At 39.6% G+C, this 13,510-nt stretch overlaps 1 protein-coding gene across 1 annotated transcript in view; it reads right to left on the reverse strand.

The window, feature by feature from the left end:
- Positions 1 to 13,510, reverse strand: part of KCNH7 (potassium voltage-gated channel subfamily H member 7) — a 321,521-nt gene that overhangs the window by 85,633 nt on the left and 222,378 nt on the right. The window contains exon 6 of the mRNA XM_081314535.1: positions 12,655 to 12,869. Coding sequence (XP_081170661.1) covers positions 12,655 to 12,869 — 215 coding nt within the window. The remainder of the gene's footprint in view (positions 1 to 12,654; positions 12,870 to 13,510) is intronic.

Consider the following 13,510-nt stretch of genomic DNA (forward strand, 5'->3'; position numbering starts at 1 on the left):
TCCTCCTCCTATTCTGCCCACAACAGCCACCTGGTGAAGGCGACCGGGCTGAGAGAGAGTGGGCAGCCCAAAGTCATCCAGCCACCTCAGGCGGGACCAGAATGGACAGTCCCCTGGCTTCTGGGCCAGCACCTTCCCCACTACACCAAACTGGCTCTCTGATACATTCAAATGTCCAAATTTGAAACTTCTATTAATGTTTTGTTCAAGATATATGTGAATAAAGTTTGGCTAACATTGTCTCACAGTTTGGAGGGGGCCCCGTATGCTTCCACACTAATTTCAGTTCTATGAAAACATCAGAGGAAGATCTGCACGTCTGAATCAGTGCTCACAAATTCTTCATCATGAGACACAACCTTCCTACGATGAAGTACTGTGGCAATGTTTTTCAGAGAGATTGCTCATATACCAGGCTGAGAATTATTAATTGTGACTCAGTCGTGAGTCATAATTCAGTTAGTAAGACTGAATCCAGATCCAGTGAAATTTACACAACTGAATATTGCCTTGAGTAACTGCTTCAGTGAAGCCTAAGCACAGCAAAGTCTGGATACGGTCTGTAATAATTCATGCTGTTAGCCCATCTCCTGCCTCTATGCCTCGAAAGAGCTGACAGCGTGAGGAGTGATACATAATAAAAATTAACTTGAAAATCTGAGCTGCAATCTCATAAATTCTAAGGGAAATCCACTAACCACTATTCAAAACAAGTGGCAGAAATACTAAAAAAAACGTTCAAACATGAAATTAGTACCAGAAGCCTTCATGGGATAACCAATTCCAAGACAATTGTAAACATTATGTATAATTACTTCAGAGGGTTAGTGAAATTTATTGTAATTTCCCGGTTACCACACTTTCCTGTACACTGACATTTTTCCCTATGCAGTTATAGGCACACTTTTTTTTAACAAAAAAGACTAAAATATAGTGTGAATCAATGTCTGTATTGGTTATGATCTTGGTTATGATCTTTAAGTCCTTACATGGCATGGGTCCGGGATACCTCGAGGACCACCTGCTGCCGGCGTCAACTCCCCTCCGCCCTGTGCGTGCCCACAGAGAGGGCCTCCTCAGGGTGCCTCCGGTCAGGGAATGTCGACTGGTGGCCCCCAGGGGGAGGGCCTTCTCTGTGGGTGCTCCGGCATTATGGAACCAACTGCCGGTTGAGCTCCGGATGGCATCGGACCTTCGATCCTTCCGCCGCGGGCTGAAGACCCACTTATTTGAATTAGCTGGTCTGGCCTGATGGGAGAATATGGGTTTTTTAATTGGTTTTTTATTATTTTATTGTTGTTGTATTTTAATTGGGCATTGGTTTAATTTCTTTTTAATTTTTGTACTGCTATTTATATATGCCCTGTGAACCGCCCTGAGTCCCTCGGGAGAAGGGCGGTATAGAAATCAAATAAACTTAAACTTAAACTTAAACTTTATATGCATTTTAACTGCATTCACAGCATTCAGATATTATTCCTTCCTTCCCTTCCTTCCTTCCTTCCCTTCCTTCCTTCCTTCCTTCCTTCCTTCCTTCCTTCCTTCCTTCCTTCCTTCCTTCCTTCCTCCCTCCCTCCCTTTTTCTGGGACTGGATAGGAAAGATAGCTTCAGTTATCCAGTTTAAAAAATGTATATTTCACCTACTTATTTGCTGACTCCCACTTGCCAGGTTCATCATCAAGAAAAATTAGAATTTATTTAAAACCACTGCACATTTTCACTTCATTAAAATTGATCAAAAGTAGATAGATATAAAATAAAAAAAAATATAGAAGTGATTTCCATAACTCTTTTGCCAATGCAGATTTGCTTTTCTTCTTAAAGGTATTTTTTTTAAAAAAATTAACTCAGTAGAGATGACAATCGTTCCTAATTCATCTTCCCAACAGACCAGATTCCCGCCCCCCTTAATTTAGTGTTCATGCATTAAATTCCTTTTGATAATCTCTAATTTTGAGGAAATTTTGTTTGTTTAATGAATATATACCACGAATCAGTTCTCTGGTTAAAGTAGCTGCTTAAATAATTTCTCTGATTCAGACTTGAAACTTTAAACAGCAACCTTGAAGAGGGCTTTGCTTCTGTCTACATCTTTACTAAGGATTAAAAAAATATATGCATTATTTATTCTTTTCTTCTTTCACAGGCCTGTATCTTCTTAGAAGTGCAATCTTACATTCATCTTCTTGGGAGTAAACCTTACTGAATTCAGGGGAATTTTCTTCAAAACAGGCATGTATAAGGTCGCACTGTAAAAGATGCACAAATGATCTTCCACATTAGGAGGACTCCTGTTTTGAAGAGGGCGGTATTATATAAACATAATTGGTCCTGTTCAGCCCAGGTCCGGTGGGAAATAAAGAACCACAGGAGAAGGATGGCTTCTTTCCCCACTTTTCTTTGGCTATATGGGACTTTCTCACGTTCTTTAAGATGTGACTGCTGCAATTTGCACACTACTTTTAGATGCTTGTTTTGCTAATATTTGGAAGAGCAAACACAAACCAATGGAAGAAGAATATCCAACTGTGTTCCCAACAAGTGCAGAAAACATTTGGAGGGTTGAGGAGTGCTGTTGACCTTAAGCGGTGTCAGAAAAGTTGTTCTTCAGAAAGTCGGTGAACATAGCCAGGTTAAAAAATGAAGTAATTTAATGAAAATTTGTACTTTAATTAGTACAAATATTAGGATTAATCCTCACACAAGGAGGATTCTGTCCCCCTTCTGTCCCACCTTAGAATAGAATAGAATAGAATAGAATAGAATAGAATAGAATAGAATAGAATAGAATAGAATAGAATAGAATAGAATAGAATAGAATAGAATAGAATAGAATAGAATAGAATAGAATAGAATATTGGCCAAGTATGATTCGACACAGAAGGAATTTTTCTCAGGTGCATAAGTTCTCAAACACAGCATGTCCCTGTTTTCACCAGGGGGATGTTGAAGGGTAATCTAGCACTAACAAGCAAGTTGCTTTCTCAGGTTTGTTGGATCACTTTGGCTGGAGGATGGATAAGCTACAGCTGCACCAACAACCCAGTAAATAGGACTTGGCAACATGCCTAATGGTATTTGCCATTATGAAGAAAGAATTTTTAATAGGTCCACATCTTTTTTTAAGAAGAAAAAAATAAGTTCTAATTAGGCCAAACTTCCTCTTCCTTATCCCTGACATTAGCTTTTCTCTGCACACCTTTGTGGCTTGTTCATATTTGATTTTCCCTAATGACAGCACAGGTGTGAGGCACTGAGGAATCAGCCCATTGATCTTGACAGCTGGTCCCATCACAGTAAACTGTACTCTTTTCTCCCCCTTTGTTCCAACAACCCAGCTGTTTTTCCACATTTACTTTATGTAATTACACTTTGGAAATGATCACGTAATTAGCCACACTTAAATCATTACTATAATTAGGACTGGGGTTGCAATGTAAAATATCCACATACATTTTGCTATATACTAAAGGTAAACACAGATAAGTTTCCTGCATGGTAGTTACATTAGTTTTCTACTGAGCAAATGAAGAAATGCTAGGAAAAAGAGAAACTACATCCAGAGCACACAAATTTCATCCAGAGCATACCAAATAAAACACTAGGATAAAATAAGATGACATTGCATTGTGCTAATAGAATCAAGATTGTGTATGTAATTAATGATACAGGGTTAACATTTGATGCATTTCAAAAGTTGAGGTTTAGAACTATTCACGAGTTCTCTTATAACCATCTTCTATGATGGGGTGATGTTTCCTCCAGATGTTCCTATCAGTTTCCCCCCCCTAAGGATTGGTATGACCACTGTAGGTAGAGTTCAGCAATATTTCAAGAACCACAGGAAAGGACTCTGTGTTGTATGTATGCCTGTGTGTGTGTGTGTAATAGACATGGCTATAGTGTACAACATGCTAAGCTTGAATATTAGGGTTAACCTTGACTAGATTTCTATAGCTTAGTAGGTTAAAATGGGTTAATTCAGAAATTAGCTAAAGGATATATGATGAATGCAACCCATGATTGTTGGCTGACATTGTTACCAAGAATACAATATAAATACACAGCTGCAATTTCCAAGTCTTTCCCTAGTAGTCTGAGTTTAAAACTTCCCTAAAGAAAGAAAAAGTCAAAACTCACAAATCACCTCATCCCTCCCATTCTTACTCCTTTTATATTAAGAAATACCATATTAGAACAGAAGGATTTCTCCAAGAAACAGCCAGTCTCTCTCTGTCATTTCCCCCCCCCCCATTTTGTCATTTTCTCTTGTAAAGTCAGTCCCTTGTCAGTGCTCGTGATCACGCATGAGCATTTTTATCATATGGTGAAAATGTGCTCCATGAGATCCATATGTTTTCCTTCATCCTAGTCTTTTCCCTGCATGTTAGTAGATAAGAGAATATTCTACTCATTGATAAATTGTAAAGAAAAATCCTAGGTAACCCTATGATCTCAGTTCACAGTTGACTTGTGGAGAAGGAGCCTGCTCTATTCTCCACTGCCATACTATCAGCAGCAAAAAAGTCTTAGCCTTTTTCCCCATCTCAGGGAGATCTTTCATCATCTCCTCCCATACTGAATATTGAATTATCTGCCAGCCAAAAATAATAAAGGTGGGATACAAATAAATAAAATAAAACAAGTGCTGCGTAAGGGAGCTACAGAGATGGTACATTCTATTCTGAACATTACGGTAAATGAAAAGAGAAGTAAATATAATTAGAAGTCAGCTCCTCTTTAACAATTCCTATTTTCACAAGTTTTCTCTTTGGAGACAGGAGAATATTGAGAAAGCTTGACTTAAATAAAGTCTTAGAGAATCATCCACAAAACCCCTTGGGAAAACTTTCTTCACACTCTCTGAACACATTTAAGTAGAGGAAAAGGATTTAGGGCAGTGTATAAGCAGTCAGAGATCTGAATAAATGGATTATTTTTAGGTTTTATACAAGCCCTGTTTGTCCTAGATGTGATTGCTATCTTGCTTTGGTTTAGATTGAAAAGTGAAGATAAAGACATCATTTTCTCTTTCTGTATCTATTGGGCTTTGGTAAAATATTTGGATAGAGATACTTAAGCCTCTAGGGCAGGGGTCGGCAACCTAAAAAAGAAAAAGAGCCACTGGGAACCGGTTCCATCACAAATTAAAAAAAGAGGGAGCCGCGTGCGTGTGTCCATGCACGCGCATGCGCAAAAAGGTTTTTTTGCGCATGCGCGGACGCACGCGGCTGCCATTTTTTTAAAAATGAGATGGAACCGGTTCCCGGTTGCCCGATGGCGACGGCCCGTCTGCAAAGCTGCCGCTTTCGGCAGCTTTGCAGACGGGCCGTGGCAGCTTCCTCAAAGAGCGGCGCCCCTGCCCATTCCGAGAGGTGCGCGCGCACCTCTCCGAACGACCGGAGTTGCGCGCGCACCTCCCCAAACCTTTGGGGAGGTGCGCGCGTACCTCCGTGCGAAGGGGCAGCGGCGCCGCTCTTTGAGGAAGCTGCCGAAAGCGGCAGCTTCCTCAAAGAGCGGCAACGCTGCCCGTTCGCGCGGAGGTACGCGCGCACCTCCGGTCGTTCGGAGAGGTGCGCGCGCACCTCTCGGAATGGGCAGGGGCGCCGCTCTTTGAGGAAGCTGCCGCGGCCCGTCTGCTAAGCTGCCGCTTTCGGCAGCTTCACAGACGGGCCGCGGCAGCTTCCTGAAAGAGCGGCACCGCTGCCCGTTTGGGGAGGTGCGCGCGCACCTCCGCCCATTCGGGGAGGTGCGCGTGCACCTCTCCAAACGGGCGGTGCCACTCTCCATTTGGAGAGGTGCGCGCGCACCACTGCCCGTTGGAAGAGGTGCGTGCGCACCGGGCGGCTGGGAGCCGCAAGAGACGGCTCAAAGAGCCGCATGCGGCTCCGGAGCCGCAGGTTGCCGACCTGTGCTCTAGGGCAACATGGTTTACTTTAACTAGCACTTTTTCCTTCCGTGCCTTAGGTAATGGTTGTTCACATTGCCTGTAATATGATCTTGCTTCTAACTGGAGAACTCAGGAATTGATGCAAAGATATTTTTTATGCAAATCAGAAGACTTGCTACTCAGAAGCAGGAGATTGAAGACCATATTTTTTATGGATTCAGAAAGAAAAAGAAAGTAAAATTATATATTATTTGCATATACAGAAATTATGAAGAATATTGTATCCAAAGAGAAGTTGCAGTGCTCCTGAGAATAAGATATTAAATGTCTATCTAATTTGGAAAAAACAGGATGCTAAAGTTGCTCATGATTTTGCTAGGAGAGCCAGGACCTGAATAATGTTGGTCTAAGTGCCAATTGGCAAATAGATGGGGAAGAAATGGGGGTAGTGACAGATTTTATTTTCATGGGCTCCAGGGTCACCACAGATGAGGACTGCAGCCAAGAAATTAAAAGACGTTTGCTCCTGGGGAGGAAAGCTATTGCAAATCTAGACAGCATACTAAAAAGCAGAGACATCACCCTGCCAACAAAAGTGCGAATAGTCAAGGCCATGGTTTTCCCAGTTGCAATATATGGCTGTGAAATTTGGACCATAAGAAAGGCTGAGCGCCAAAGAATTGAGGCCTTTGAACTATGGTGCTGGAGAAGACTCCTGCAAGTCCCTTTGACTGCAAGGTATTCAAACCAGTCAGTCTGAGAGAAGATCAACCCTGACTGCTCTTTAGAAGGCCAGATCCTGAAGCTAAAACTCAAATACTTTGGCCACCTAATGAGAAGGAAGGACTCACTGGAAAAGAGCCTAATGCTGGGAAAGACTGAGGGCAAGAGAAGAAGGGGACGACAGAGAATGAGGTGGCTGGATGGAGTCACTGAAGCAGTAGGCGTGAGCTTAAATGGGCTCCAGAAGATGGTAGAGGACAGGAAGGCCTGGAGGAACATTGTCCATGGGGTCGCGATGGGTCGGATATGACTTTGCAACTAACAACAACAACAAGTGCAAATTCAGATATGAAGGCCATTTTGCATTTGTGTAGGCTGGTCCTCTCTACTGAATCTAAAAACAATGCATGAATCTGAAATGAGGTAAATTAGGGCCATGGCAGAGGGTGGGGGGTGGGGTAGGGTTAGGTTTCCAAAGCTGCTGTGACCCACTGAAATCAAGCTTCCTTGTTTCTGCTTGTAATCTGGGGGAGGGGAAATCCCTAATTTTTGGAATCATTTGGGATTTTCCTATGCCTATAGAAAACCGTAGTCATGGTCAAATAATATATTTTTCTTCCAAGCCATAACCCTATACTAGCTTAGTTAAACATGTCCATTCCTTGCTTTTTTTCTCCAAGAAATACAAAGACTAAATGCTAAACTAATTCATGGTATGAATATCTGCCTTGGTGCTAGTACAGTAAAATTAGACTCAGTATAAAGTCATGTGAAAAAAGACCATTACCATTGCATGGAAAAAATGGCATGATGCTTCAAACTACATATTTAAGCCAGCATCCAACAAACCTTTTAAAAGCTAATAATGCTGTGTCTCTTCCTTACAGAGGAGAATCCTCTTACATGGAAACTGAAGTGTAAGCTTTTCTTCAACAACTGGAAGGTTTATAGTAATTATTCTGCCCTTTCCATTTATCGAAAGAGAGAAGAACTGGTCAAATCAATGAAAAGACCACAGGCAGAAATAGGAAACAGAGAAAGTTTCCGCCTTTTCCATCAGCTTCCATATACACCACTGCAACATAACAGAACCTGTCCCAGTTCCGTGTCTAAGACTACAGGGAAGAATTAGGTTGCCATGAAGAATTGCCCTATTTAATAGTGTTTTTTTTTTGTAGATGAGACATTTTTTTCCCCACTTGATCCAAAGTTTTGAACCTTTTGAAAAGCACCGATTATTCTCTCCTGGTTCTCAGTAATTCTGGCTGGGTTTAAGGAACCATGAAATGCTCCAAGCTATTAAGATACTCTCACTCTATCTTCAGCACCTCCAGCTGCAGATGGAACAGCCATGGAAGCAGAATCAACTGTTGGGATTCAGACTCAAAAACTTTAGTCTCTCATAATTCATCTCATCCAAGTCCTTCTATAGTTGAACCAGTTTTACAAGAAATCAATAGATTGGAAGTTCAGCTTCCACAATTTTTTTTCCTGTCTTCTCTTAGCCTATATGTAATAGCTTATATAAGGAAGGAGGAAGACAAAAGGAAGATTGTGAAACCTAGAGAAAAACTTGGTGTTTTCCAGCAGAATTGTAACATGTGCAGGTGTTCTTTGAGGATGAGTTCTAAAACAGCCTGAGATTAACGTAAGACCAATTAAATTAACAAATTTATTATTCTGTAAAAGAAAATGGACCTAATTAAATTCATGAGGTTTACACAGTATTGGGATTTAATTAAATTCAAGATTAAATTTATTTTTGGTCCTGGCTTTGTTCTTTTCTTGGTCCTAAGAATGTCTACTTTTGAGTGGCATGCTAAAAGCTGTGCAAACCTAGATCTGAAAAACAAGCAACCCTGGATGTAAATAAATAAGTAAGCAAAAGAAACTTTCAAGGCAACGGCAAAATGAAAATAAATGAAAGGCAAAAATAAACCTCTCATCTGGATCATAATTTCAAGAGGATCTGCTAAACAGGAAATGAAGGTAATTTTCAGAACATGAAAGTACTTTCTTACGCTTTATAAAGTTCCATGCACACTGATAACACAGTCTCTCTCTCTCTCTCTCTCTCTCTCTCTCTCTCTCTCTCTCTCTCTCTCTCTCTCTCTCTCTCTCTCTCTCTCTCTCTCTGTGTGTGTGTGTGTGTAACGGGCTCAAATGTTTATGTTTAGGGAATGATAGATAAGAAGTTATAATAGGAAGGAACTATAGAGAATTGATTTTCTTCTCATTAAAAATGGTGAACTTGTAAAAGCTATTCCTGCAAATTCTTCAGGAGTTGATTAAATCATAAAGAGAACAGAAATACAAACTAATGTCAACATTCATCGGAAGCATTCTGTAAAGAGTTCTTGACCCCCTTGGCAAACACTTCAAGATTTAATTTTGAATACCTACTTTCACATGTGGTAGACATGTAGAAATATAAAAGCTTTTCGGATCAAAATTTGGTGGAACATTCAAAAGATTTTTAAGAGAAAGATAAAGTTTTCTCCGCAATTGTTTTTATTGGGTATTGTTGTAGATTGTGATGTTAAAGAAACCAATTTGATGTTGAATATGATAACAGCAGCAGGCTTACTGGTGGGACAATATTGGAAGAAGGATAGTTTGCCTACTATAGAAGAATGGGTGGTCAAAGTTTCGAATCTTGCAGAAATGTCTAAGATTTCTGCTTACTTGAAAGATCATTCACAGGAAAGATATATTTCAGTTTGGAGGAGATGGATAGATTATATACAGAACAAATATGGGACTAAAAAGTTCCATTTAGCTTATGAGTAGATTTTAGTGGGATATTGTTATTGGTACTTTGTTTGTAGTTATGTTAAAGGGGAGTTAAAGCACATTATGAATTTGGTTAATTGTATATTATGCATAATTTTTATTTAGAATATGATTATTGTAACTATAATCCTGTATTTAGCTCTGGGAAGTGGGGGGGGGAAAGTGGGCGGGTTTGGGGTGGGGGGGATTTGGGGATATATTGTAAAACTTTGTTTTTGTAAAACTCTTTAATAAAATTTAAAAAAAGATTTAATTTTGAATGCAGAGAGCTGTAGATGGCTGGCATATTAAACTACAGATTCTACCAGAAATTCTATGTAAATGTGTGTAAAAGACGTGCCTATTAATTTTAAAAATATGTAATTTTTATTGTGTACATTTCTCCCTAGTATAGAGTCACTAATAAATATGAATGACATCTTGTGGCATTAAATTATCTGTTATGCCTTTAGAAAGCAGAATGGAGCTAGACTTAGGCTATTATAAGTTATACAAGGATTTGGAAATATTAAAATAATTTCCTTGTTAACCATAGTTTAATATGTTGACCCAGATTTATAAAAAAGATGGCTATCAGGTAAAGTACAGTTATGCTAATATACACACATATACAAAAACAGAAATATTAGCTATTCTTTAGTTTGGAAAAATAAGTATTTCCTTTTGCTCACTTTCTGATAGGGTGAATTACTCATATTTTAAAACTGAAGAGAAGTTTAAGGATAATATTATAAGGCTAGATAATGTGACTGGAGAATTGTTAACGGAGTAGAATATTTGTGCATATATGTAATCATCCTTAGACTCCTGTAGATCCAGGGGTCGTGCATTCATTTATCACTGGGGCCTCTTTTTCTCCTCCTGAAACACGCTGCTGAAAATGTAAAGCACCTTTGAAGGGCTCCTTCAATTGAAGCTGCAACAAATAAAGACTCCCTTTGAAGAACTGCCAAACCCTAAGAGTCGCACCTGGCCAAAAACAAGAACAAAAACCGAACTGCAATAATGGAAAAGAGAGCTGAACAATCAGAAATTATTAGTATAATTTTAATAGAAATGCAATCCATTATACCGCAGAAGAAAAACCGAAAAGAGGAAACTTCAAAGACTAGCATATAATAAAATACAATCAAGCAATCAAATATAAACATGAAAATAAAATCTATAAAATAACCCGAAATGACTAAGCCGATAGCCCTATAAAATTCTATTAACCTATAAAAATGAACAGAATTTGAGATCTATTACAACTAAAGACTGCCAGGAAAGCTCACAATTTGCTTAGTCTGCTGCCCAGATGTTTACCGCTGAGGAGCAACTTCAAGGCTGCTCTTCTTATAATAGACTTGAATTGGTCAGAAGAATCATTTTACCAAGGAATATTCTCCTCTGACAGTCTTTCAAACAAGATTGTCTTCTGCGGGTATGATCTAAGACAGGGGTCTTCAAATTTGGCCCTTTTATGACTTGTTAAAGTCCACAAGTCATAAAAGGGCCAAGTTTGAAGACCCCTGATTTAAGTTCTTAGGAACTCTTTAAGGCAATCTCCATGCACTTTAGTCTGCAGTTTCACAATTAACTTACCAACAAAAAAACCCTCAGTAAATACATTGAATTTTACTCTGGTACCCTTGGTCTAAGACTATGCTGTGATTCATAAAAGAGGTATTTATTCTGCTATGTTTGCTTATTTAAACTTATTAGCATCAACACACAAATGCCCATCACTTTTTAGATGCCGATGCTCACAAAATGATTTAGAAACAATAAAAGGGTTTTATCTTTTAAAGCTCTAAAAAAAACCTTACTAAGTACAGTTATCGGAAGAGTTCAGAGATGTTATTCATCAAAGAGAAAACCCAAAGATGAATAATTCAGAGTGAAAGTATTACAGTAGTATCTCTGAATTTCAGTTTTGCAGTGGGCACGTCTGAAAGATATTACAATAATAAATTGAAGCTTTTGTTGAGGATGGGGAAGAGGATGAGAAAGAAGAGATACAAAACACAGCATCTCTGGGAGATAGTGGGCCAACCTCTGAGATAGCATCTGAGACAGAAGAGAGGAGAATGGAGAATATGGAATCGACCAACCCCTTGCCCCAAAAGAATTAGAAGAACACCTCCAGCCATGAACTTCTGCAGAAACAAGTTCAGAGCAGTACCCGAAAGAATGAAGGCACCATATTGTGTTAAGTAACAAAGGAATTAGAATAGAAAAGCAGAAAGATCAATTTACTTGACTGACCAACTTTAACAATTGGGAAATAGTTAGGACCATGTGACTTGGGTGGAAGTTGAACCTTCAAGAAAATAGAAGTATAGCAAGATCTCCTTGGTGGTGTACTGGAATCAGTGCTCAGGTTACCAGCCTGAACTTCATGTCTTGATTTTGTCTCTCTTAAATAGTCTGACTCTTGTAATGTGATATGCATATACTTCTTGTAGTCTATGTAACATATGACAACTTGGCTATTAGGATTGGAAGAAATTGCTAAATTTTGCTCAACTTCATTTGACTTCTGCATATTATCCACAGTCAGGTAGGTAAGCAGACTGAACGAAGGCCACCATAGAACAATATCTGTGCTACTATATCAGATATACCCAAGTTAAATGGATAAGTCTATGTTCCTCTACAGAATTCACTTACAACAACATAGTGCACTATTTCCCTCACAGAGCCCTTTCTCTGGATAATTATAGGTTTAATCTACATTAATTTTCCTCTGTGTTGCTAGAAGAATTGTTGTCATTCCATTTCATCTAGAACAGACATGTCAAACACAAGGCCCAGGGGCCGGATCCGGCCCGCGAAGTGGTTTCATGCGGCCCGTGAAGCCATCCTGGAAACAGTGAGGGAATGGCCTCCGCTGCCTTGGCCCTGGCCCAGAGACCCTCCTTCTGCCAGAGACCCTCAGATCTGTCCCACTCCTGCCCAGGCCCCCATAGGCACCCTTGATGCGAACGATGTAGAGCTGGCCATGCCCACCCAGCAGGCCGTAGGCACTCTAGCCACGCCCACCCAGTAGGCCATGCCCACCCAGTAGGCCACGCCCACCCGGCCCCTTGAGGGCAACCACAATGCTGATGCGGCCCTCAATGAAATTGAGTTTGACACCCCTGATCTAGAAGAACCAACTGCACAAGCCTAACAAAAGCATGAAGGGCATGCAGACGTGAAGAGAAGGAGTGGAGTGTTCACAGAAATTAAAGAAGAGACACAATTACATATTAAAATCTCCCACCTGTGTAACCTTTTCAGTGACATTGTGTGTTCTTTCTTTCACTTTGGGTGCAATGATTGTTTTCTCTGATGATGGAGAAGATGCTGCCTTTTTTTCATTTTTGATATCAGAAAAGTTTAGAGTGAGCTGGGGAATCTTATTGATGGTGCTGTATTTGTTGAGGTTTGAATCAGATGTAGATCCTAATAGACTTGACTTGATATGGTTAAAAGGACCTACAAGAAAAAAGAAGAAGATATCAGATGATATAATGTCTTGAGCCACTTTCCAGATAACTAAAAAAGTAAATACCTTTATTGTTATTTTTGTTTTTCAAGCAGACTTGTTAACTCTCTAGTTTAGAATCTGCCAACACTTTTAATTGTGGAAGAAGGGCAGAATATAGTGCCTAGAAGCAATAAACAATTCATGCCCATTGCACACCCACTCTTGAACCAGGACTTCTCATCCTTTCTGCTACTGTAAATGATTCTGTTATCATCTAATCTTTGTAGGGTCCTTAAACTAGAGAAAATTTTAAAAAGTGGAAAATTATAGAGAAAGTGGGAATCAATTTCTTCAGTGTTTACAGACTTCTGAGCTAGTTGAGTGAAGACAAGTGAAAGCAGAAATCCATGAGTGGAGTAATATCTTGGACTTAAATCTAGATAAACTTGGCCTGAAAGATTTATTTCACACTAGATTGAGAACTATGGGCTTTTAAAGTCTGGAGCACATGAACTTTTTAAATTATGAATTTAGAAGAAATCTATAGTTAGTATGGCTCTATGAAAGTTCCAGATTCAAAGGCAGTATACTTGTAAATACCATATGCTGAAGGAGCGACAAGAAAACAAAGTTCTGGTTTCTTGGATTC

Source organism: Vipera berus, assembly GCF_964194415.1.
Source record: "Vipera berus genome assembly, chromosome: 1".
NCBI classification, from domain to species: Eukaryota; Metazoa; Chordata; class Lepidosauria; order Squamata; family Viperidae; genus Vipera; species Vipera berus.